This window comes from Ctenopharyngodon idella, chromosome 21 (assembly GCF_019924925.1).
Source record: "Ctenopharyngodon idella isolate HZGC_01 chromosome 21, HZGC01, whole genome shotgun sequence".
Classification (NCBI taxonomy): Eukaryota; Metazoa; Chordata; class Actinopteri; order Cypriniformes; family Xenocyprididae; genus Ctenopharyngodon; species Ctenopharyngodon idella.
Window position 1 is genome coordinate 12,846,563 of NC_067240.1, and position 27,867 is coordinate 12,874,429.

General features: G+C 38.5%; 1 protein-coding gene across 1 annotated transcript in view; it reads left to right on the forward strand.

The window, feature by feature from the left end:
- The window catches only part of efna5a (ephrin-A5a), a 52,572-nt gene extending 26,100 nt beyond the window's left edge, over positions 1-26,472 (forward strand). The window contains exons 2-5 of the mRNA XM_051877797.1: positions 15,197-15,489; positions 23,239-23,304; positions 23,456-23,530; positions 23,636-26,472. Coding sequence (XP_051733757.1) covers positions 15,197-15,489; positions 23,239-23,304; positions 23,456-23,530; positions 23,636-23,760 — 559 coding nt within the window. The 3' untranslated portion in view covers positions 23,761-26,472. The remainder of the gene's footprint in view (positions 1-15,196; positions 15,490-23,238; positions 23,305-23,455; positions 23,531-23,635) is intronic.
- The last annotated feature ends 1,395 nt before the right edge of the window (positions 26,473-27,867 follow it).

Here is a 27,867-nt window from a genome sequence, read left to right on the forward strand (position 1 = left end):
TACAATAGTTACATTAACACCAAACAATATTTTTTACAGCATTTATTAATCTTGGTAAATGTTACTTTCTACATATTTCTACATAAATAAACAGTAAATAACATAAATGCTTTATTATGAACTAGCCATTAAAAAATGTAATTTAATGTATAAAATTATTGTTATTATAAATATAAAGTTTGATCAACCTGTAAAATGCTGTAAAATACTGTAAAATGTATTTAGTTTTTTCGTAATGCATTAACCAACAACCTTATTGTAACAAATAACTTTTTCAATCAATAATTTTGCCTTGCTTTCCAATAAAAAAAAAAAAATTCAAATATTTTTAAATAAGATAAATTTATTTTAGAAGCATATTTACTTAAGAAAAAATAGCGTTGATTATTTTTGTACCCCACTGGCAGACTGTTTTAAGTATAAATTTAACAAAATTTAGTGAGGTGTATGGTTAAAACAAGAAAACAATTTACCAATTGGGTTAGACAGATAAGCTTAATTTAATATATATTATTTGAAAACAATTCTTAATACCTTACACAATTATACTGAAGTAAGTTTGTCTTGTTTGAAGAATGTTTAGACACTTTTACTGGACAACGACAAAAATATTTGAATTAAGAATAAGACCATTTACGGTCTGTCACTCATAATGGATTAGCCCATTTTATCCCTCACAGGTTGAAGTTTCCCCTGTTTAGCAAAGCAGCACTAAAACATGTTTGCCGTTAGACAACATCTGCGCTGTGTTAGCTGCGTTCAGTTAAAACATGTGGAAGCCCTGTAATAAATAAGCAGCCCATGCCCGCACGCTAACAAGCCCAAGCCCAACAACATGCATTAGCTATGCCACGCTCTCTCTGAAAGAATGCCGTGCGTCGGGACACCAACCAGCCACAGAGAAGCGGGAAGCAGATGTGCGCCTGCCGGAGGCTCATCTGGCTCCCCTCTCTGAACCTGCGTGATGTGGGAGTTATTGATGGGTAGCCACCGTGCACCAGCAAGCGGCGCGGTCATTATCGAGGTACTGGTGAGAAAGGAAGAGAGATAGAAACAGTGGGAGGTTAAATGTGGGAGTGTGTGGGAGAAAAAAAAACATAATCTTTCAGGACTCATTCATCAAATAGGTCCACTGAACTCCCCTCTGGACATGATTTTTAGACAGACTGAGAGAGAGTGTGTGAATAAGAATCATGGGTACATGGCATACAGTCTCTGTCCATCAATCCTCACCTCTCAAGGGATAAGTCCCAAACAGATATTCCTGAAAGAGGGTCTGTGCCTTATGTCAATAGTCAGTGGTTTTGTTCCAGGATTATAGAGTTTGGAGAATGAAGCGCATGCACTGTCCTTCGGGATTGATGCTCCATCTGTCAGAAACCAAAGGTCTGGCATGGCTTTATAAAAGGTGCTCGTTTTAACGCTGCTCTCTAAAGTTGTTTTCTGTTTGTGCTTGTTTGTTTCATGCAGAATTGATTCATTCAATACATTTTTATAGCTCTGTGGAATTCCACATAAAAATTCGGTCCTCTCCCTTTGAAAGCACATCGTTGTTTTATTTGGGTTTGTGTCTTGTAGAAATTGGAGCTTATTTGCTATTTTGTGGCTTGTGGACTCGTCTGCTCTGCTATTTTACCCTTTGGGCACTTTTATAGGTCTTTTTTTTTCATATTTTTTTAATATCATGTAACTTTTACTTAAATTGAACTTCTGAATTAGAAGATAGGTCTCTAAGGGCCAGCATTAGAGCAACTGTTGGGCCAGCTGCCCTCCCTCGGGCCCATGCAGGGGCCATGAGGAGTTCTTGTCCGCTTAGGTCAGGGTAGGAGGTGTGGAGAGACGAGACTTTGAGCCGAACCATAATCAGGGTTCATCGGTGCCTCCTGCATTCCCACCAGCCCGAGGTGTCCATCTGAAGAGACAAACTGTCAACGCAGAGGGTCCTCTCCTGGGCCGCAGATTAAATTCCCACATTCCAAAGATAAATGTGGGGCTGCAACGCATTTGCAGGTCTGCTAACGAGGGCGTGCTAGTTAAAGCCCAGCTAAAACGCAGATAAGCGTATCTCCTTTTCATGTGTCATTGACAACATCTGTTTGTGTCCACCTGTTTTGGACAACTTGAAGTCCTCTCGTGGAGGAGTGGGTGTTTGGAGCCCTAGCTGCAATTTTGCTGTTGATATTGAGAGTTAAAGGGTTAGTTCATCCAAAAATGAAATTTCTGTCATTAATTACTCACCCTCATGTCATTCCACATCCGTAAGACCTTCGTTCATTTTTGGAACAAAAATTAAGATATTTTTGATAATCCGAGAGGTTTTTTTTTTTATCTCATAGAAAGCAACATATTTTCTGTCAAGGTCCAGAAAGGTATTGAAGACATTGTTAAAATAGTCAACGTGACTACAGTGGTTCAACTTTAATGTCATGAATGAGACGAGAACACTTTCTATGGGGGATAAAAAAAATAAAAAAAACTTGAATTTCATCAAAAATATCTTAATTTGTGTTCCAAAGATGAATGAAGGTCTTACGGGTGTGAAACGACATAAGGGTGAGTAATTCATGACAGAAATGTCATTTTTGGGTGAACTAACCCTTTAAAAACATTATGGTTTTCATCTTGGCTGGTTGCCACCTGTCATATAATGGAAAAAAGAAAATGACAATGTAGTGTGTAGCTAGCATTGCTGCACAAAATTATGTCAGAGAAGAAAGCAAGATGCTCTACTCAAAACCGAAAAAGTTAACTTGCCAGTGTGGAAGTTTCTGTAAAAAAGACCTTTACACCCCAGTTTACAGAAAGTGCTAATCAACAATATGTTCTTTTATACACTTTTGTACAGGTTACAACATTGTGGGGTTTAGGCTGACTCAATGAGTTCAGAAAACGTTACCAGAGAGAAGTCTGTGGTTTCAACAGAAGTTTGAGTAATGACATTTTGAATAAAAATGAACAAAGATCAATAACTCGAAAAAAAATACATTTTCATTTCATGCCAACTTTACATCACTATTCACTGAAAATATTCCCCTCCTCCATAGCTTTTAAAACGTTTGCGTTTGGTTCAAACAATCAAACATGGCACATCACAATCAGCCATAGGGCATTACACTAAATATCTCCTGTGATATTCCAAAAAATACAGGTTTGGAACTACGTGAGGTTGAGTAAGTGATTTTCATTTTTTGTGAACTGTTCCTTTAAAGCTTTCAGGCCTTTAAAGCATTTGATTTTCACAGTGTGCCACAGTGAAACTGCCTGTGCATGATTCATGCAGATAAATGAACGCTATTGTGCTTATTCATTCTTTTGACCTCTCGCACCCTTGCATACCTTAATTCATCTTCGATCATTTGTTCGAGGTCACTCCTTGAGTTAAAATTACAGGAAATTCTGAGTCGTACATGTCTCAGGCGTGAACATTGAATCACACTGATATATTACCCTCAAACTTTTAGCACCAGCATCTTTGGCACACTTTGCTTCTTCGTTTTCTGTTTTTTGCCTGCAGCGACGTGGCATCAGATCAGTTGGTTTAGGAAGCATTCACACCTGGAACAGTGCTGTATTGTTCTGCCACACCCACAAGCAAAAAGAGGCTTCCTCCTCTCCGTCTGGAGTCTGGTCCCATGAGGCCGCAGTGTAGGCCATTGATAAAACGGCTGCTTTTTATCTCTATAAACTCTCGGCTCACACTAGTTGAGCTCATCCCTCTGGCCTGGTCTGACAACTCAGGCTTGGTTAAGACTTTTTCATGGCATCGATTCCTGTTAACTTACAAGTGTGTGTGTGGAATACGGCTTATTAGGCGTGAATGAAGTCAGGGACGTGCTGGGGAATGTGTTTGTGTTTGGAAAGCTGCCTGACACTCATTTGTGAGGCAATGAAAAACATTGGCAGCCTAGAGGTGCCTGAGCAGACTTCCCGGTCTCGTATTTCAAATCCTCTTAGATGAGCAAGATGATAGTGCTGTGAAATGGAGATGATTATGTTTACTCTAAACAATGCCTAACAACATGCACAGGGATTTCCTTTAAAGATAGGATTCTATGCCATTCTACCCTATTTTAAAGCAGTTTGGAGCATCACATGTGGTGATCTCGCCCATTTTACCGGTGGTATGTTGTTTTTGGTTGACTTTACAATGTAAACAATCCTTTAAGCCTTTAAATCTCCTTAGAAAAAGAGCCATTTATCTGTACCTGTTGAGTGACAAGTATAGACTCAGAAGAAAGAGTGTACTAAAAAGAGTGTAAGCACTTTCTATGCATGCTAGGGTGTTTCTTTCAAGCTGCTGTCATTTTGAACATATGTTGACATTTTCAAACCCTTCACAGAACTGGAATTCACTAAATCTCTTTTCATTCCATCTGTTTACATTTGGATTTGTTGAGGAAAATGGCTAAATATGTAGCGTTTGTCCTCAGTGAGAGGTGTGTTTGTCTCCCGGGTGACATGTTTGGTCGAAATGGTGTTAAATGGCTCAGCAGGAGTGACTGACAAAAAAAAAAGACCTGGCAACCCACATATATGACACCGCACAGCACACCGATGCTCATTAGGCACTGCTGCTCGCTTCTAAAGCAAAAGCTCCTTCAGAAAGACATGAAGAGAAAGCGAGGGAGAGACTCACAGTATGGACTCTATATGAGGTCTGGTCATATGTAACTGGATCCTTCAGCATGGGAATTTACTGTAGCTTGAAAATAAAAATAAAGTAGAAATGTTCATGTCCCTTAACATGCCTTACATCTGTTTAGCATTTAAAACTTGAGACTTAAGCCTAAGTTTTCCCCCAAATGCACTTTAGGAATAAATAAAACATTCATGTTTTACAACTGCATCTTTCGTCTTGTTGCCAAGCTTTATTTTGAAAGGCCTGAAGGTCCAAAACCTGAGCAGGAAGTCTTAAATTCAGGGATGTGGAGGAGGAGGAGGAGGAGTTTGTGCAGCCAGATGGTGCTAAATACTGATTAAACCCTGGATCTTTGAACCCCGTAGATCTCTCCAATTAGCCATTGTGTGGACGACAGAGTGAAGTGGAGAGGGCCAGGAGGCCCCCTGTGAGTCCTTAAGCCCGGCTTTGTCACCTGACACTTCCCCCGTGCTAACAGGCCTGCAAGAGACTCTTCAGAAGACTTTAAAACATTCGAGTGGGTGAATTTCAGTGTGACAAGTGTAGAGGGACAAGAGCCAGCAGGCACAGAGGAATGTTGGGACTTTGCACTCAATGCAGGAGAAACTTCACGAGTGTGCGAATGCGAATGCGAATTTGTGTGCCTTCCTCCGTGTGGGTGTTTGAGCTCGACGAATGTTGGAATATCGCTCTTCACTTGCTAAATCTTAGGTTCTTTTCCAGTTTCGCACATTATGGGTCTTTCGACGAAACCTGCCTTTTCTTCATACGTTTAGAAACTAATCTATATTTACATATTTCAAAAGGCTTGCATCAGCTATTCATTGTTAGTGTTAAATATAGATGAGAGACACAAATGCCACCCATTCTGTAGAATCCCCCTCATTTTCCCATGCTTCATGTGCCTCTTTGACCTCTCTTTTTTCTTTTTATAAATCCTGATGTCTGTCCTCCATCTGAAGGTGCTGTATAGTGTCAAATCTGGTGACCTGCTTTCAATTAGTTAGGAGAGAAAAGAGGATTAGCTCCGTTTTACCTGCTGCAGGAAAAAAAAAGCCACATCATTGGTCTGCCTGTGACAGCACTGCTTAAGATCTTTCACTGAGTCCATCAATACTGCACAGGGCAGCTTGCCAAGACCTGTTTCTCAAATAAGCCCCTGTACCCATTCACACTCACTCAGAATGCAGCCCATACTTTTCTTTTGTGCGTACCATGCTCCAAGTCAAACAAACACACATAAACACACAGGTAAATCCCACTTACCACCCATCTGTAAACTTCACCCTCCCTTCAATATGCTGACTATGAGTGATCGCTTCTCCTTCTGGGGCTGAAAGTAATTCCTATGAAGGGTAAATAAACTGGGAGAGCCTTTGTCTACTTAACTCAAGGTCTGCAGAAATTGCCCAACAGACTGCTTTCTATACCTGTTGAAAGAAAAACTCACACTTGATATAGCAGAAACCTGAAGCCTGCGGAACAAACAGGGACGTTTCCATTAAAACACCTTGAGGGCCATGCATATTCATCAAGTGTTTTTCAAAAGGCCTTAGTGCTAGCTTAAAACCTAAAAACCAACATATCAAACTAGTAAAATTACTCTCCAAGTCCTTCTACAACTAAACAAGGATCTGTGTGTTGAGTTCCTTTGTTGATAGACGCTTGGCGAACAGCCTGTTGAGAAGCTCTGTATGCGTGTTAAGTGCGCACTAAAAAAACTCAGTAATGTCTGTTGACTGACGCCTGTTCGCACCGTTTTCATGCTCCCAACAGCGCTCTGGATGCTGCGGTTTGCAGAGTGAGGCCAAGCTGCTATCTCTTCATACATCACTAAATAACTTGTGCTGCCATTGAACCAACACAAAAGCTGATGCCCATGCTTTTCTGAGAAGCACGTTATAAACAGCTCCCCCAACGCATATGATCGTGTTTGCTGAAAACCATCTATTGTTAATAACAGAGCGATTGCGAAACCTATTTTATTCATTGTAGCAGAATATGTCTTTATTACAGGGTGTTAATGGGGCCTTGCTTAGAGGAAAGAGCAGTAATAGTCATCTGTCCATTTCCATGTGGGGATGAACATGCCTATCATTCATAGAGGCTGTGTATTAATACACTGCACTAAGTGTTAGCCTTGCCACCTGCCCTCCCGGCCCCCTTCTGTGGCCCTCTTGTGTTGTCTGAGGGCCAAGGCTGCTCTATCAATCTGTTAAAGCGACAATAGTGAGGCCTTAGCTGTCTAACAATAGCAAGGTAACTACCACATACCATGAACACGTACATGAGACCACAGATTGAATCTGGCAGTGTGCTGGGATGCTAATCACTTTAGCAGGCCCAGACAGGACATGGAAGATACAAATATGGATTATGATATTGACAGAGGACGTTAGTCAGGAGGATTGACGCCATATGTAATTTGATGGGGATGAGGCTGTGAGCTATTGTCAGTTGTCTTAATTTACATCAATTTTTTTTATCCCTAAAAGGTTTTCTAACTTTTTAAAGCCAAGGACCCATCAATGATCATCCTATTCCAAATGACCTGAAATATAAAGAGACATTGTTATATGTAAAACATTAGACAATATTGTATTGTTTTTTTTTTTTATTGTTATTGTTATTATTTTTTTTTTTATTAGTGTTTTAATTTAATTTTTTAAATATTAAATTTTTTATATTATATTATATTATATTATATTATATTACATTATATTCACAGCTCCATTTCCATTTGTGTCAAATTAAATTTGGCATCTACCCTGACTTTGGTTTAACTTGACCTCCAAATTCAGAAGGCCAATCAAACTCTATATACATTCAGTGAATTCAGCATGACATTATCACCTTTGCCAAATCGCTTGTCTTCGTTCAACAAAAATATCTCCGCCATGGATCGGTGACAGTTGCATGGCAGCCTCTAATTCATAACTTCAAAGAGTACCGCAACATTCCATATTCCATCATATTCCCCTTCATAATCCAGGATGTTATGTTATGATGTCAATCACACAACCACAGCCCATAATAAATATTTTCCTCACGGGGGCTTGTTGAACTTGGAGCCCTCGGCTCTTTAATGCAGATAGCAGTGGAAGCACCCGGAATGAGAGGAAAGCTCTCCCTCCACTAAAAACATAGTCTAGTCATACATGGAACGTCTTGCCACAAAGCATGCTCAACTCACTGTTTATTAGCTCGATCATGGAGATAAGAAACATCTGTATCACAGTTCAGTCCCTTCATCTTTGTCCAGGACTGAAGCAGGAATACCCCGATCTGATTTATAGAGAGGTGTTCTAGTCTACTTTAATCACCTGTCATCAAATTGAGATTATAAATCTTGGTGATTATATGGGCTGGGGCTGCCCATGCCCAGACTGCCTCAGTAGAGGGAAAATGAACTTTCCAGAAGGGTTCCTTCCCAGAATGCTATTTGGCTATGCTGTCTGTACAACACAATATGTGGTGCATCAGTGAGCTAATCCTTCCAGGCCAGTATGAGGCGAATTCAAATGAGGTCTGGGGGTGTTTCTCGTCCAAAGCTATGAGACCATATCTAGTCAAAACCATTGGTGCGACATACGGTACAGGCATACAGGTTATTTTTCACCCATGGAATACATATTCAGCTAACTTTTTTTAAATTATTTTTTTTATTGCAAGCTTCCATTTCTGTGGCAGCATTATGACACAGTGATGCTATCAGATAGTAATACCATTGTATTTTTTCATTAGGGATGACGTGGACTATACAAATAGATTTTAAAAGCAGTAAATGTTACTTTAGGTGGATTTCAAATTTACATTCTCTATTGAAGTCATGTAAGATTTTTAAAACATTCTCCTAAATTATATCTGCATGCTTTCCAGCTATACTAATAGTTTTCAGTGTATGTGTGTGTGTGTAGCTGTTTGTTGGCTCTCGGCCCTGCAGGGTGTGTTGGCCGGCTGGCTGATGGACGAGGCTCTGACAGGGCCGCTGAGGGTTCTGATGAACTGAGCTGGATGGGGGCGATTGAGAGCACCAGGTGTGGGGGGCCTGAGCACGGCATGCCTGGCACTCTGAAGCGACTCTATGTTTAGATGTTACATTACGTTACATGTGCTGTTTTTTCTGGCGCTACTGCGTTTGTTGAAGGTAAAACGCTTCTATGCCAGCCTCTAGGCCACCCTCACTCTCTTTCTCTCTCCTTCCAATCCTAATATTAAAACAACATAGTTGGTCAGTGTATGTTGTGTTTTAGATGCTGGTGGTCCCCACATAGGATGTTGATGTGCTTCTGTCTTCACCAGGCTGCTTACATAGCTTCCTTGGTCAACCTGCTTTAAAAGTTTGAAAAATGAATTCTATTGTAAAATGTATTAAAATATTTTCTATAAAATTATTTCAAATGAGAATATTTTTATTTAAAATATAATATTTAAAAAAATATTTATGTGTAATATTTTATAATAATAAATTTTTTTTGTTCATAAATATATATTTTCATTAGGCTGTTATGATGTATGTGTATATATATATATATATATACATACACACTACCATTCAAAAGTTTGGGCTCAATAGACTTTTAGTAATGTTACATAATGTTCAAATATTATTTCAAATAATAGTGATATATATATATATATATATATATATATATATATATACACACACACATACATAGTTCAGTCATGAAACTCTAGATGGCAATTACAGCATTAACTACTTGGCACAAGCTGATTGGTTCATGTCACTTCCGCAGCCAATGAGCTTGTTGTTCACACATTTAAATGGCTGGTTACATTCACTGTAGCAGTTTGCAGCGCGCTTTAGAGTTAGTTTACAAAAATCTAGGTGAATCACAAACCAGCCTAATTATACAGGGCTCCTTTACGAGCGATTAGTTGTCTTTTTAGGCCAGACAGTCTCCATACCTTCCTCGCCCACTCTTTTCTCTCATGCCTTATAGTCTCACAGCGCTATGCCACCCTGATGATACATTAAAGTGTAACTTGCTTGAAAAACACCCTGGTAATACTCCCACACAAGACTTTAATAGGACATAAACAAAACGTGTTGTGCTCTAGACTATTTTAAGTCACCCGTAAATCAGTGGGAGAGCATTGTGGACAATTAGCAAGGTTTGCTGATTGAAGCCAGACTGTGTGGCTTGCTAACTGCTGCTCCTCTACTTTTAATTGATTCAACGTTGTCTTGATTGGGTGCAGAGCGGCTTTGCCCAAGGCACTGTAAAACGACCCGGGCAGTTCGAGGCGCGCAATGGCCCCTCTGGGAGAGGTCAGATCTCCAGCCTGCTGTGGGAGGCAGGTTCATGTTTGCTTAGATGTCCGTAGTCTGACTCTTACCCTTTTCTCTCTCGCGCTTGTGCTGCTGAGCTGTTGCTTGTTTGTTTTTTTCAACAAATAATTTGTTCTTCTTCAAATTTGTCTGTTTCCTTAAATTTCATGTTATACACACCCACTAGATGAATGACCCCAGGGTCAGCACTGCCATTATATTCGGTCTCTTGAATATGGAGGCCTTCATTAATAATGGCCGATCCATGACCTCTGACCCTAGTTCTGACCTCATGCGGTCTCAATGTTGCATTAGGGCCACTAGAGTATATTTGGTGCCAAGCACTCATGTCAATCTAGTTATTTGAGATCTGTAAAGCATCTACTCAATATTCAGTTGCAGCAGTAAAGAGGGATCCACTCAAGATAATGAGGTTTTCAATCTAAACAAGTATGTTATTTATAAGAGGTATGTTTGCTTGCTCTCGTCCGTGAAGTTCACGAGGCCACAGGGTGTCCCATTTGCAACCTTTTGCCAAACCTAATGCAGACTCTTCTGAGGTTGGGTAAAAATACAGATTTTCTCGATCGTGATACTGATTCATAAAGGGATAGTCCACCCAAACATGGAAATTCTGTGATCATTTACTCCCCCTCATGTCATTCCAAATCTGTATGCCTTTTTACTTTTGCAGAACAGAAAAGACAGTGTTTTAAAGAATATCTCCCATGTTTTTTTCCAGTCATCATGGTTCAGTGTTGTTTTGGACCCTGCTGACTTTCATTATATGGACAAACAGTTCAAACATTCTTCACAAAAAGTGTTTTTTTCTGTTCTACAAAAGAACAAAAAGTCATATAGGTTTGGTACAACATGAGTGTGAGTAAATGATTACTGGATTTACTTTTTTTGGGTAAACAATTACATTTACTTTTTTCAACCAGTGTAGCCTGATTCCCAAAGCAAATGACTCGTATGAGCCGATTCTTTTATTGAATAGTTCAAAAAGATAAGTTACCTGTTTAAGTTAGTCTGAAACACTTGATATTTTTTGATATGTATGAATAAATGAACATTATTTACGAAATGCACTGAAATCTAAATGAATCAAAATCTGAATCAAACTGAATCGAGAGCTTGTGAATGTCAGGTATGAAGGTCAGCCATTTGTATACATTTGTGTATTTATCAGCCCATAGAGTTAACCACAGGATAGTCCTGTCGCTTTATGAGTGACATATACCATATTGCACTCCACTAATCACGACGACACGAGAGCAGGAAGATTAACCTGTGGCACTGTGAATACTTTCCGCATATCATACTTGTTAGACAAGCAACAATCTCACCCAAGACCGATAGTCCCGTTCTCACTCACTCATGTTTGCTTGCTTTCTTCTATCCACACATCCATCCTCAAATATCTACCTAAACCTAAGCCTTTTTTCTCTAATCCACTGCTGTATGTCGTTTGCCAATGTTTCTGAAATATAGATATGCCTCCCACAAACACCAATATGTTTTCAATGTAGCGAGCCGTATATCTTGTCTCTTCAAGAAAATCTCACACAGAGTGTTTTCCATGGGAAACTCGCAGAGAAGCGGCTTTTATATGCCTTTTTTCTCCCCTCCTTCACCTTCATCCGTCTTTTGAGGCGTTTGCCAAGCCAGCACAGCTTGAAGTCCTGGCAGGCCATTGTTTGTCTGTGATGTTAATGCTTCTGGGCAGACATTCTTTTGGAAGGGGTGAATGAGTGATATCTGAGGCGTTGGGAGATGTACCGTTGCCTCCCCACTGAATGATGGGACAACTGCTTCACGGCTGGCCCAAGAGCTGTAACCTGAGGAGGAGATCCTCCATCTGTGCCATTGTGAAAGGCCTGGAGGGCTCGAGGCTTAGCTGACCTACACCCCTGGGAGTCACGTCAGTCATTGCCTCAAGAGCGCCCTCTATAAGAAGGTGTAAGCAGGTGCGCTTAAAGGTATAGTTCACCCAATTACTCACCCTCATGTTGTTCCAAACCTGCTTGACGTCTTCTGTAGAACACAAAAGCAAGATATTTTGAAGTTATTTTGTTTTTGTCCATATAATGAAAGTCAGTGAGGTCATAAACGACATTAGACTTTCATTGCAAGGCCAAAAAAATTCAAAATATCTTCTTTTGTTTTGTTTTATTGAAGAAAGAAGCTATATAGGTTTGGAATGTCAAAACATTTGAATAGTAATTTTGGTGAAGTATCCCTCTAAGATTTCCTGTCAGAAAAAATGATGCTGTTTTGTCCTGAGGCTTGTCTGTGTCTTAGCTTGATATTTCTTCCGTTCATTGGAAAATCAATGGCACCCTCTCAGAATTCTTTTGATTTAACTGCCTTCCGTTGGAAATTCTTAAGTGAAGAGCCTGCTTCATTTTTCATTCCATTGTTAAGTCTGAGGAGTCTGACCTTGGGATGAACCAATTTTAATCATGAACTCCTGGAGCCCACTGCCTCCCGGTGCCCTGCCTTTCTTTAGACTCGGGTCTGCCCCGGTCATCACCCATCACCCTCTGTTTGAACATGTAGAGAAAGAGCGATGGAGTGAATTGACTGAATAGGGGGATTATCGTTATGGGAGGTTTTTGTTGTAAGACTTGTTCTGATGCAGCGATGTGCCATGTTTGTGTTAGTAGCCCTGATAGATACAGCTAATGAGCTTCTTTTTTAATCCTAATGATGAATTGGCACAGCATTGTGTGGGTTATTGACCAGCTGGCCCATCGCTCTTCAGACGCATGAAAGAAATCCCAACATTGATGAGCTGTTTGTCTGTTATTGGGTTTAATGGGGTCAGATCTCTTTATAACCCACTGGAGCTCATCTGATACATATTGAAAATGAATTGCTGACATTTGATTTAGAGACTGCGTAAGAATATTATAAAGTGACACAATGTGACTCAATCCTCTCACTCATTGATTTTTCTGACACAAGACATAGAAAAGCACTCTGTTGCCTTTAGGTGTTGTTGTCCAGAGAGCTAATATGTTGTTGTCTGGTCTTCAAACTTTGTGACCCAAGGAAAATAGTCTTTTAGTATCTTCTAGCAAAGATATTTCCCATGATAGACAGGTGAAATGTCATTCGCTTTGACTAGAACTACATTTCACAGTATATTTATGTATATGGCAGATGCTTTTATCCAAAGTGACTTACATTGCATTGAAGATGTAATTTTTTTTATCAGTTCATTCATCCCCTGGAATTGAACCCATGACCTTTGCATTGCTAGCATTGCTGTGCCTCTACTGTTTTAGCACTAATTTAAATCTTAGTTTGAGACGCTGAATGAAAAAAAGGTGATACTTCACAATATGCAAGCAATAAGCAAATAATTTTACAATAAGCAAACACAGTTACAGCTACAGCATTTAATAATCTGGGGGTTAATGTTCATTTATAAATATACTATTGTTTATTGTCACTTCATGTTTGTTCATAAAATTACACAGCTGTTCAAACATTTAGGGTCACTAAGATTTTTTTTTTTAAGAAATTAATACTTTTATTCAGCAAGGATGCACTGAATTGCTACAATTTAATGTAATGTTACAAAAGATTTCTGTTATATTAAAATAAATGCTGATCTTTTGAACATGGTATGCATCAAAGAATCCTGCAAAAACCACAAAAATATTAAACAGCACTGTTTTCAATGTTGATAATAATAAGAAATGTTTTTGAGCACCAAATCAGCATATTAGAATGATTTCTGAAGGATCATGTAACACTGAAGACTGTAATGGTTGCTTAAAATTCAGCTTTGCCATCACAGGAATAAATTACATTTTAAAATATATTAAAATTAAAAATTCTAATTCATGATAACGAATGCTTTAACTAATGTTAAAGTATTGAAACTTATTAAAAAATGTGTTCTTTGTTTTGTATTGATCCTATGTTCTGGACACCAGTTTTGGTTTACGCTGATTTTTGTCAATGCTAGATTGAATCATTCCACTTTAGAAGATAACAGGAAACACAAGAAGCCAATAAATTTAATCAGGAAATAGCTTTGTTTTTGCCAGTGCCCAATAATGAAATAAAAAGACCTGTTTGCATGTTACACACTTTCAAATGCCAGATTTTGAGCTGGAAACATTGGACTGCGTGATCACTCAGGAAGTATGTTTTTCACAGCTGAAACTTTGCTTTCCATTTAAATGATGTAGTTCCCAAGAGTAGTAAACAATAGTTGTTCGAAATAGCCCTAAAGTGTTTGCAGACTTCGAGCAGCATCGATACACATCCACACACACACACACACTGCCAAACATGCATACACACACACAAACCACCACCATGCTGGCCAAACCTACAGGGAAACTCAGTATTCCAGCAGTGCGTTTGAAATCCACATAATGATAATCTGATAGGTCTCGAGCTCCATCTGCTCTCAATAGTCTTTTATTGTCCGTAATGAGTGGAAATCTTTGTGTCAGCGTGCCCAGCTGTGCTTCTGTCCACATCAGGATCGCAACACTAACCTCACATTAGCCTCGAAGCTCATCTAGCTTCTCCCCAGGGTTCCTACTGGGTGTCCACTGGCTTACACCTTGAAAATTCCCACCAAATCCTGAGCATTCTTCATGTTTAAGCCGAGCCACTGGACCGCAGTCACGTTCGCTTGCGCCACCTTACTCAGTCTTGGTGGAAAAATCATATTTTTTGTAGTGACTCTAAATGAATATGACCTGAGCGTATCCATCTCCGCTAAACTCATATATGTAGCCTATGGGAATCTATGTTTTTAAATTGCTTCCTTGTCAAAATGAATTTGTGCACATTCCGTTGACATTCATATTTAGTTAGATTCTCTCAAGGTCATCTCGATTTATAATAAACAAGATGTAAATCTGAAATAGTTGAATGTTTTGGCACGAGAGATGCGCATTTTTTCTTCCAAAACATTCCTCAGAGTGCCATATTTCAAGCTGTCATCTCTCGCCCATGGAAAACTCATTCTTTCAGGCGTATTTAAAGCATCCACGTCAACGACAGGATTATGAATTTTCCTTATAATCCTTAGTGAGCCCTAGCGGACTCAGATTGGATGATTTACGTGCTTTCACATTTGCGGTAATTGCCCTCAAATAAGTGGCTTCCTCCAGAAGTGGCCTTTCTGTGAAGTAGGGGCTCGATGGCTCGTAAAACATACGAGTGAAAGTAACTGCATCACTAATATTTCATATCGTATATACTCACTGTGGCCTCTCTCCTTTTCACAGGTTCTACCGAGGAGACTACCACATTGACGTATGCATCAACGATTATTTGGACGTATACTGTCCCCACTACATGGACACGGTCCCTGAGGAGAGGACGGAGCGCTACGTCCTCTACATGGTCAACTACGACGGCTACAGTTCTTGCGACCACACAGCGAAAGGTTTCAAGCGCTGGGAGTGCAACCGGCCTCACTCGCCTAATGGGCCGCTGAAGTTCTCTGAGAAGTTTCAGCTCTTCACACCGTTCTCATTGGGTTTCGAATTTCGGCCAGGCAGAGAATATTACTATATCTGTGAGTATCATGTTGATTTTTTTTTTTTCTCTTTTTTTGTGCAGCAATGATTTGTATCCCAGTCATGTTTTATGGTCTTTGCATCCAAAACCCAACACTGCATGTTAAATAGATTTGTAAGGTTGGTTTTCAGTGGAAAAAATGTTGCAATGCTTTGAAAAGGATGTTGTATTAGCGTCCTCACGGAGGATAACACAGCTCAAGTCTTGCATTTAATAGTATACTTTTAAGACACATATCTGATTACTAGCATTAAGGAAAGGAAGTCATTGCCAAGTATGACTTTGTTTTTCAGGAGTCTTGGCAAACAGACTACAAGGAAAACATGAACCTCAGGGAAAAAACTTCTTGGTCTTCCTCTAAAGAGTCTTTGTTACAAACTCCTAGTCTCAGCTTTCGTCTGCTCGTGAGAGGGCTCTTAAAAACAAGCATCTAAACCCATGTTTTTACAACTGGAGTCAGATCCCTACAGGGCGGGAGTGGGAAGACAAAATAAGGCACAGGAGTGGTCCGACTGCTCGGACTGCTCAGGGCCGCAATGGGTTCATTTATGCAGGCGCACGCAGGAGATGTGGAGCATTTGATTTGGCGGAATCCGACCTGATGATCTGACAGATCTCATGGGCGCATAAAACGATGGACATGTTTTTATGAGATGTGAAAGGAAGGAATAGGAGAATGAGGTGGGGGAAGTGGTAGAAACAGGAGATAAGTATATGGAGACTGCGAAAAAAGGCAGATAGGAATGCACGGTACATAGCATTTAGGGGTTAGATCCCAGCAGGAGATATGGATGTTTTGCATGAATGTGGGTGTCTATAAGGGATGTTGCAACATAGTAAAATGGACTTTTTTCCCCGAAGGCCTGTGAATAAGAATAATAGGATGGGAAACATTTCGACTAAAGTGATAGAGCTGTCAGGTACTATGAGGGATTTTACTGTTAATGCGACTTGGAAAACAAGTATTCATAGCGCACATGTCTCACTCCTGTGTGACTCAGTGTCATGATTCAACTGTTACGGGCTCTTTGAGGAGAAGAGGAAGTTTCTCCTTTTGTATGAAATTACGAGTAAAGGAAACAAAATAGTCTTCTTTGCTTAAACTGAAGCGTAGCAGTTTAGAGTTATTGCACAATGTAATCTCAAGTAGACAGTGGACCTTGATTTTATCAGGAACTGTTTTAAAGTAGAAATACAAAACAGTAGTATTTAAAAAAATAATAATAATTAGAACAAACCAAGTTGTTCTATAAAAATAGCTACTCACTATTTATTACTATTACTATTTATAAATGTTAAAGTAAATTATAAATGTTAAAGTAAAAAAAAAAAAATATATATATATATATATATATATATATATATATACACACACACATATACATATATATATATATATATTTTTTTTTTTAATTAACTACTAATTATTACTATTGCTATTTATAAATGTTAAAGTAAATTATATATATATATATATATATATATATATAGACACAAATTAGTATTAAATAAAATATAAGTTTATAATATTTTAATTTAAATATTTATAATATAAAATAATTTTATGGAAAAAATGGTCATTGTAATTAAAATTTTGATTTGTCTTTTTAAACGGCAAATCAAATTAACTTTTACATTTTTATATAATTTATATTTATATTTTTATATTAATTACAATTAACTTATATATAAAATTACAAAATAATAAAATATATATTATATTGTATATACATAGTATTATTTTTGCAGTTTTTAATATTTGATATATACTATATATAAAATAAATTTCTAAATGTATTTTTTAAAATACGGAATATAGCTAGAGGCAAAAAAATAAATAAATAAATTGTCTATTTAATATTTTAAACAAGTTTTCCTAAATCATTCACTTCATTAGTTTGATGTCTGCCTGTCATGATTTGGTTAGACAGAATGTCTTTGTTAGCTGGTGTGATGGCTAATCATTCTGAGTGAGGGGTCGCTGCAGGAGAGCAGAGGGTGACAAGCGCGGTCTCTGTGCTGTCAGTCAGCGTGCCTGGCCCGCTCAGGAAGCGATCAGGGGGGATCAGAGGGCCCGGCCCTGCAGGTCAAATGTGAACATGCTCTGATGACTGCAGTTGAACTCACAATCCTGAATGGCTCAAGGCAGCATGTTTTTCCAATATGGCCGATGTGGAAGTCTGATCTTAATCTCAGAGGATAGAAATCCAATTTCAAGGAAAGGTTTTTAGTTGGCCTCTCCCTCCTGCGTGAGCGGGGCCAACGGCAGTGCAGGCTGTCTGATATGAGCTTGCTTCAAAAGACCACGACTGCTATTTGTAGTCTAGTCCCTCCATCTTCATAATGCTGTAAGGTAAACCAGAAACATTCCCACTTTGTGCTTAAAGTAAGATCTGATTTGTAGCTTTGATAAGAATTCTGTACTTTGCGGTTTACTTATAAGTGATGTAGTTGCTACCTGAGCCAAAATTATTCCACGCATTACAAAGCGCTCTCAAAGCACTCAAGAATGCACAAGAAAAGAGATAGGTGTGTGTCTTATCTCAAAGACGGAGCATCAATCCATCCTTCCCTCATTTATCAGACTTCTCGGTTACATCACATCTGATCTCTCAACCCATAGCTGGAATAGTGGTGTCTAGGAGGTTTATTGCCCCTGGTCGTCTGCAGCTCGGGTAGATAACTACACAGGGATCAGGTGTCGGCCGTGTGGGAAAGGAGACGTGGATGTGCAGCTCGGGCCGTGACAGTGTAGAGTGTCTTTGAATAAGCAGAGTTGGTGTAGTAGTCTAGTCTTAATGTCTGCCAATGAGAGGTCAGTTACATACTGCATGCTGACAGCGAGGGAATTCTGATGACTGTCAGAATGAGAGTTCGTCATATAAGCCACCCATGAAATCATCCTAATACGGCCAAGACTGTTGATTATTGTCACAGTTTATGTTAAAAGAAACTTGGTGTGAGCCTTGAAATCAGAGAATTGTTTTTCTTGTTGGCATTGAGCATTCATGCAGACACATATACAGTACTTGTCAAATGCAATTTGAAAGTAAATATTTGCTTTATTGTGTAAATAGTGAGTTACTTGCCAGTAACTGATAACTTCATAAGAAACTGTAAGACTATAAGGGTGTTTTCACACTTGGTCCTTTTCAGGGGTCTGAGTGCGGTTCGCGTGGTTTTTGGCCCATATGTGAACACTCCGAACGATCTCAGACCCCTTTAAAGCGAACCGAAACCATCTCGGGAGGTGGTCTGGGTACAGTTCTCTTTCATCTTATGGTGTGGTTCGCTAAAAACACACAGTCTAAACACAAACCGCTCTGGGCTCGCTCACTTGATTTTTCCGTTTGCATAGTTTCATTAATTTGGTCGTAACGGGCCTCCGTACAAATTGCGCTATTCAACATGGCTGCTGCTGGAAGAGGTGTTTTATGGACAGAGGAGGAAACTACAGCGCTTCTCCAAATTTGGAAGGAAGACTATATAAAGCAACAACTATACAGAAATACAAAAGTTTTTCTTTAGTTTTCCGCAAAAATGAGAGACAGAGGATATAACCGAACCGCCTTGCAGTGCCAAGTTAAATTTAAGTGGCCTTTCTACGATTTGTTAGACGAAATCCTTGGGACAAGCCCCTGCGCAAACCCAAAGGGTCTGTTCACCCAGAACATGTTTTTTCATTTCACTACACTACTTTTCTATTGTTTTTTAAATGTAAACATGGGCTAGCCAGACTTTAACCGTGCGTTTTTGTTGTTGTTGTTGTTTCATTCTTCTGACCTGCATCATGTGTTTTTAACAGCAAAAAAGTGTTCTGTGTGAACCGGCCCTTGGAATACATATTTGAGTATTCATTTTTAAGCATTAAATCCTTTCTTTGTTTAAAAAATGGGGAGAAATTACCTGCGTCAGGGTTTTAACAAATACAGATTTCTTTAGTGTGTGATGTTGCCACTAAAATAGAAAGTATTTAATGTTTTTCTGCGGTTACGCTTTGGTTGTCATCAGTCATGAATCCATGTATAGAGCAGCAGTGTTCACTCCTGCACATCTTTCATCCACAGTCTCCCACCCCACATATCCAAACGCCCACCCTGGGATGGCATCCTAGTAACGTCTCCGGGCAAAAAGTTAATTTTGGACTCTGACAATACTAACACTACATTATGCAATGCTCCGTTTGCACACTCACACTCAGCCGTTATTTATTGTGGTAGTAGCCAGCATTGAGAATAAAGCTGTGATGTACAGCGGATTTCAAAAGTGGTATTTCCAATCAACACTGGGATCCCGCTCCAAACTAGACTAGACTAGACTTGAGGAATGAGCCAAAAGCAGTTTCAGCCATATCAAAGGAAATATGCTTGTGGGGACATGATTAAGGGTTTATAAGTCCCCAGTATGTCAGTGTAGACAGCATATAAGCACATTGATTTAACCCAACCTCTCCCCGCAGTCATGATGGTGTAGGGATGAGAAGAGAGACAGCAGATTAAGTGCAGCTGGAGACCCCACACAGCAGGGAATCATGGGGGTCAAGGCTAGAAGAGCCATGGTGCATTATGGGAATGTCTGAAAGCTCAGAGATGAGCCAGTCAGCTAATAGGGAAAAGAGTTATAATTCTTTTCTCCCGACATGTCTTTCTCTTGTTTCTTTTTCTTCCCTCTAAAGGCAACAGATCCTGTTATAGTTTCATCTTGACACTTTCATGGTGTTAAACAGATATATGGTTCAATGACAAGATTTTTTTTTTTATATTTTAATTTATTTAAAAAGATAAATTAAAATGCAGTTCACTTATACAGTGACTTGAATAATGACTGTCAAGGTCAATATGTCTCTTATTAATAAGTTTCTTAACTTTTATATAATTTTCTATAACATTTTCAGTTTAATGACTCTAAATATATCAAGTAAAAAGTAAAAACATATTTAATTACACCTTGCATGTGAGTCTAAACACCTTAATTAATATTTTACATTTTGATACATCATAAATATGACTTAATAGCTGAGAACTCAGCACATGCATTTTAAACTACATTTTTTAAACATCTCTCCACTTCTTTATCATAGACACTCTTATATACTCATTGACCCATATATTTCCTCAATAAACCAGTACCGTGCACTTATGAAGTATGACTGGAGGAGACGATGTAAGGTTCAGCAGTTCAGAGTCACTGGCGATATGGTCTATGGACTGAACAGAAGTCATTTGTATCATCACAGCTGATTACAGAGCTTTTAGCGGCAGGTGTTTCTTTCGGCCTGTGATCTGTCATTTGCAGCTGTTGATGTTACTAGCCGCCAGTACAGCTTTAAGTAGCAGGTGTTGATGTATGTAGTGACCAATCAACATCTAAGAGGCTTGTGGAAAGGTCACAACCAGCAGAGGTTAGGAAAAGATCTCGGAAAGGTTTAGCACAAATTTTCTATCCAGTATATATATATAATCTGCTGTTAGTGATGTCTGTGGTCAAGATAAGGGTGTTCAATAAATATTTGCTGCCAGGAAACAAATTTAAAGGGAAAGACTAATTCATCATCCTGCCACTAATGGACTGCATGTGCTGAACATTAGTCTTAGCTTATTTATGCTGAAGTGTATATATATTTATATATATATATATATATATATATATATATTGTCAAATAATCCAAATTGTAGGCATTCAACCAGAAAAACAAGACATCCACACCCAGGGTTTTTTTTTTCATCACAAAAAACTCAAATCACAGTGGAGCACATGTCCACATCAGTGAAAGCGTGAGAGCCTCACCAATTGAATTATCAAGAACATATTGTGTTGGCTTTAAGGAAATTGCATTTTGTGCAGTCCGCACATATTACATTGAGGCTTTGAAGGAGGGGATTTATTGAAGTGTGTTGCATTGCTCATTACTTAGTCACCTTTACGTCCAGAGTGATCTGTGGAAAAAAATACCAATGCCTTCTTTCCCCCTCACCCCAATGGTCCTCATTTGCATCGCTCTCTGACTACGCCAGATTACATTACATACTGCACAAAGAGAGGACAGTGGAGAGACAGGGGCTGTCTACCTGTTCTTAAAGCGCTAATAAGCTTTTGTTTATGGAGAGGACAAATTGAGAAACATGGCTCATGGTTGAGATGACAAGGGAAACAGCATAACAAATGTACAACCGTCTGCGTCTATCAGTAAGAACCAAAATGAATGCTGATTGTGCGTCCCTCTGAGTTCAGTGGAAGCATTCAAATGAGGCCTTTGCATCTAGAAAGCCGCAAACTGCTAAGACAGGTAACATCTGAGGGTGTACTGATAGACTAAACCTGAAACAAATGATCCTAGTGGCCTTGGGCCAGTGGAGCTGTTTTGTTGACACCTTTTTGGAAAGCTTGTCAAAAAAGAAACTGCTAATGGCTAACATTGAGGTTTTGTCTTAGTTTATTAATTTGGTAACACTTCACAATAAGGTCTCATTTGTTAACTAGTTAATGTATTAATTAACATGAACTAACTGAGCAATGTATTTCTTACAACATTCATTAATCTTTGTTAATGTTTGTTAATATAAATATGTTCATATTAGTTCACAGTGCATTAACTAATGTTAACAAATACAACTTTTGATTTTAAAAATGTATTAATAAATGCTGAAATGAACAACTAAGATTAATAAAGGCTGTAGAAGTATTGTTCATCGTTAGTTCATGTTAACTAAAGTAGTTAAAGGGTTAGTTCACCCAAAAATGAAATTTCTGTCATTAATTATTAAGACCTTCGTTTGTCTTCGGAACACAAATCAAGATATTTTTGATGAAATCCGAGGGTTTTTTATCCACACATGCTATCCATAGCATAGCAGTATGATAGGTGACAAGACGAATTTGTTGAATAAAGTCGTTATTTTTGTTTTGTTTTTGCGCACAAAGTATTCTTGTCGCTTCATAATATTAAGGTTGAACCACTGCAGTCACGTCGACGGTTTTAACAATGTCTTTAGTACCTTTCTGGACCTTAATTTGTGTTCTGAAGATGAACGAAGGTCTTACGGGTTTGGGACGACATGAGGGTGAGTAATTAATGATAGAAATTTCATTTTTGGGTGAACTAACCCTTTAACTAATGTTAACAAATGAAACCTTATTGTAAAGTGTTACCATTAATTTTTTTTTTAGGAGGAATCAATCAAATCAAAATTGTTTTGCACTGTATGCAGTCATTTTCCAACAAAAAGAAAATTGTAATATTTTTTTAAAGAAAACTAAAAAATATATAAAGGTATATTATATTATATATTATATTAATATTATTTATAATATATTATTATATTTTTTTTATTTATAAATAGATTGTATTTTTACCTTTTATTATAAAAATACCAAACATTTAAATATATATTATTTTCATTCATATTATTTTCAATTTATTTTACATTTTTATATATATATATTTTGCGGGCTGCTCACACTTGAAGCATTGTGCACTGTGAATATTATTGTCTCTTCTGATAAATGACTTGTACCTCATTTGTAAGTCCCTTTGGAAAAAAAGCATTAGCTAAATGACTAAATGTAAATGTAGATGAAAACGTTGGCAGTGCGTGTAAAAATCTGACCAGGCCAGTAGAAAAAAAATCTGTATTGTTGAGCCCTGTAATGTATCTAAAGCTAGAAAAAAAAAATGACTTGATGTATTAAACAATGTGCAGCATTGATCGAATGAGCCTAATATCGACCATCTAAAATGTTTCCACAGCATCTACCGTCAGTGAAAACGGGAGACGGAGCTGCTTGAGGCTGAAAGTTTTCGTCAGACCTTCGAGTAAGTTTTACAAGCCCCTCAGGAGAGATCCTGGCGTAGCTTCTGACAAAACGTGGTTGCAATTGCATCGTTGATCACTGCTGGAATTGTTCAATGAGTTAAAGATGATGTCATGACCCTGACAACACCCTGTTTTATGTTTTTCCCTCAGACAACTGTGAGAAAAGTCACGACCGCGTCGTCAAGATCAATGATGGAAGCATCAACTCTATAGAAAATAATAATGGTTCGTACTGTATGTCAAAGGCATTTCCATAATCAATTCTATCAGTAATGTCAAATGTTTTTGCACTCTTTGGTATTATAAACCTACTTCTTTTTCTCCATTTAGACGGAACGAGTCATGAATCTGCCGAACCATCCCGAGGTGATGTCAACGGCGCCGGACGCGTTCAGACTGTAGGGCTCTTGTTGGCCTCAGCGCTGGTTCTTTTGGCTTCACTGTCCTCCTTATAGCATCCCATATGTGCGCAGTGACACACCTAAAGTATACAGGAGGACTCGTGATCGAGCACTTTTAAGGAACATTTGAGATCTTTCTCTCAACTGAAATGTAATTTCTCGCGCAGGAAGACGCGACGATTTGTGCTTCTCATCTTATGGCGATACAACTGGATGGTTTTCAATGAACAAAATCCCCACCCCACAGTCTTGTACACACGAATAAAAACCCACTAAACTATGACACGCATACAAAAATAGGTCCGTGTCCTCTCGGTGCCCCTATGTAACGTTGGAGAGGGCCTTGTAATTGGGGGCAGAGGAAGAAAATGACTTTTTCACAAAGACCTCTTTCAGTGTTGCCGTCCAGAAAAGAGAAGTCTTATAACACATCAAGAGGACTATCTGAGGGATCTCTCCACTTGCATTGTGGGTAAACGTCGTCACTATGGACTCAACTGCTGACTCTACTAGATATCAAGGCAAACTGTTGCCTGATAGCATCCCTTATAAAAGGGAGAGCAGGGAGCTTTTTAATACCTAAACCAGAGTAGTCCACGTTGACTCAGGTGCTCAGGTGAACGGTGGCATTTTTGAAGAGTTTTCGTAGTAAAAGAAAAAGATAAGCACTCGTTTTGTACATTGTGTACAGGTGTACATGGGACTGAAACGCAGATGTGGTGTTCTTGAAGTAAAATGCTCAAGTGTAGCTGCCAAAATCGATGTTTTGTTAGGAGTACGGAGCCTCACTGATCAGTTGTTTGAGTGAATATACTAATTTGTTTGGTGAATCATCCTTTTCTTATTTATTGTTCAGTCTTAGTGCTCTTGACACTTTGTTGTGCTAGTCATCAGCCAGAATTCAGGAGAAAGGAACACAAAATGCCTAGCTTCAGTCAACTTACATTGGTTTATATGAATAACAACCGCATTGCAGAGTAACTTCTGATTATGGTTTAATGTTTTACTAAGCAAATCAATCCTTGAAATGATATCAGGGGGAAAAAACAGTAGTACGTCTCCATATCATGTCCGTCAGGGATCACGTCACTCCTTAAATTGGTCCATTATTGTGGATGGGTGAGGGGGAAATGGTTTGCATTAGTTTTGATGTAAATGCTTTCTGTCTTTTTACCCTAGAATAATCAAATTGAACAGCATTAACATTTTAATCCAGTCAACAATTTGAGCTCATTCCTTTGCCAATTGAATTGTTAATTATGTAAAAAACCATTTATGAGGATTCAGTATTCTAAGCATGAAGCGAAAGTAATTCAGTTATTTTCTTATATCCTCCAAACGAATCCTCACATGGACTTTTCTTTTATCAAAGTGCATTTCAACCATGCCGTTTTGTATTTATTTACTTTTTCAATACAGAGCTGTGCGCACTAAAAGCTCATCTGGGATCTGCTGAAACAGTAGCGGAGCACCGCTTCCACCTCGGTGGCAGCTGACACCCTAACGTGATTTAATAGGCTCTTTGATGTTGTCCAAAGTGCCTGGCACGCAGACCACATACTGCGAGGCCTCATGTGGGTTATTTCTGGAATTAAAAAATCGACAGCAGCACGGAGGAGCGCGGTGTCCAGTTTAGCCGCAGGCTAGCGTTACTCTCATGAACTTGGCCAGAGATGGAGAAAGATGAGATCTCCTGCTGGGATCAATAGTAATGGCCTTTACAGACACAAAAACAGGGTAAATATTTGCCCCAGTCCCTGTTTTCCTTGCTCGAATGGTTTCCATGTTTTTCATTCACATCTATGTATCGACAGTTGGGTAAGCCACATAAACGTAGTGTTCGCTTTTAATACGGTATATGGCTATGTTTGAGTAGGATAGCTTCTATGGTTCTTTTACTCTGGTAACACAGGGGCACATGGGTCCTATGGATGCTATGTATCCGTACGTTGTCTAGCATCATATCATATAGTGATGTGATAAATGAAATAAGAAACATTAAGAAATAGTCCAGTAAAAAAAAAAAGCATAATATCAAATGCATTTGCTATCAGAACACTTTTTATTTCATTTAAACGTTTGTTTTTATTTTGAGCAACAGTTAAATGGTTCAGTGTTCATGAAGACAACTAGGAATGTGTGCTGGTCCATCCTCAAAAGCACCGCTGTACTATCATTAAATCATATGCTTAAAAACCCCTGTGGAACATCTTAAAGTCTGCAGTGCTCTGATGTTGCACCACAGAGAAACGCTGTCGTCCATTTATTGTCATGGGAACAAACCTAGAAGGACATTTTTAGCAGATTTAATTCAGGAAACATTATTTTTGTAAAATGACTGCAGTGTCTGTTTTTGTCCATATGCAAAACTCCCATTTGTTCTTTTTATATTGGGAATTTGAGGTCAGAGGAACGACTATCTCATTAAACTTCCTGCATTTTTCTCCACAAGGCAGTTATGTTCCTGTATTCTCTCATCGTTTTTATCCGAGAAAATATTTCTTCAGTGTTAGACATAATTTTCTAATTCTTTCCACACCTGCTTCTTTATACAGCTGTGAAGACCATGATATCTAAACCACCATTTCCCTTAGCTTCTTGGCTGTGTTGCCTGAATATTTGCTGTGACGTCTCTTGACGGTACAGTGCTGACTTGCATTATGATATGACACGTTTTTATATCTTCAAATGCCATTGTTTGTAAATACACTTGCTGGAGCAGCTCAAATAAATGATTAAATAAATTTGTCATTGTTGTAAGAATCATCTTCCTCTCTATATTTTCTATTTTAGGATATTATTATCCAACGGGTTAGTATACAGGAGCCGATTGTATTTATTCTATGGAGTTTCAGGGGATACAATTAAGATAATATTTTTAATTTCCAATGAACTGACAGTGTGCAAACATTCTTCAGCAGCAAATTCCAGCACTTTGATTTATCCTAATGTTGTACGATTTAGCTGAGCCTTAAGAAACCCACACAGTTTTCTTTCAAATCCTTATTAAACAGAATTATATCAAGGCATACAGGGATTTCTGATAACTGATTGTTCTATGAGTGAGGGATAGAAATGGTAACATTTGCCCATCATTATTATTACACTCAGGAGTCAATGAATATTAATGACTGAGTGCACGCTCTTGGGCATTGGCCATTTTAAACAAGAATAGGCTTCAGGGGGATTCCTTTGTGACATTGTGTTGAATGGTGTCTAGTGTTCTTGCTGATTTGCCTCTAAATATCTTGGTGCCTTGTTCTATTTCTGCCCCCTGACCCCTGACCTTTAGGAAAATCCAGACAGAATGTGGTTAAAAAAGACAACTGAAATTTATTCCAGTGTCACATGATGCATTTCAGCAACTTCCAGCTTTTCACCTTACACGAGACAAAAAAAAAAAAGATTATTATTAGATGTATTATTGTAATTATTTTTATTTTTAACTATTGTTATTGTGAGTGATAAAGCAAAAGAAAAAGCGTCCTGAAAATGCATTGACCTTATTGGCCTTTAAAGTGAACGAATGCTATAAAACAAAAAATATAAGCGTTTGTTCATCCTTTTACAATTATATGCAAATATGTTCTTGGTTGCTAAGGAACTGTAAAGAAAAGAGATTTACCTCTGAACTCTGCTCAGCTAACTGAAATTCTCTAAGAGGAATGAGGCTGTACAATGTATTAAAGCTAGTTAAGATCCTGAAACATGTATTTGCACGCTTGACCCATGTTCTTTAGGCCATATGAAGCATTATCCTCTGAGGAAAGAGATCAACATGTAAAAATCCTAAGCTCAGTGTACAGTCTGCCGATATTTATGGCAACAAAATATTTTAGTGGCCAACTTCCTATACTTAATTCTAAAATTAAACTGTTTCTGGCTTTATATGGTGTATCTGCAACTCCATTCAGCATTCTAAAAATAACCGCACACTACAGCTGAGAGGATTAATTTCTCCTTTCATACAGGGAAAGCCTGGGGCAATGTGATATTTCCAAGGCCAGGGATCACGCAGAAAATAAGGCCCTGTGAGTGACCGTATACTTCCAAAGTGTATTAATGTGAAGTCAAGCATCCTTGACCAACAGACAAACTGCCTGCAAGGAAAACAGATAGGCTGCAAACCTGGAAAATTTGTGCATAGCACACGGAGATAGG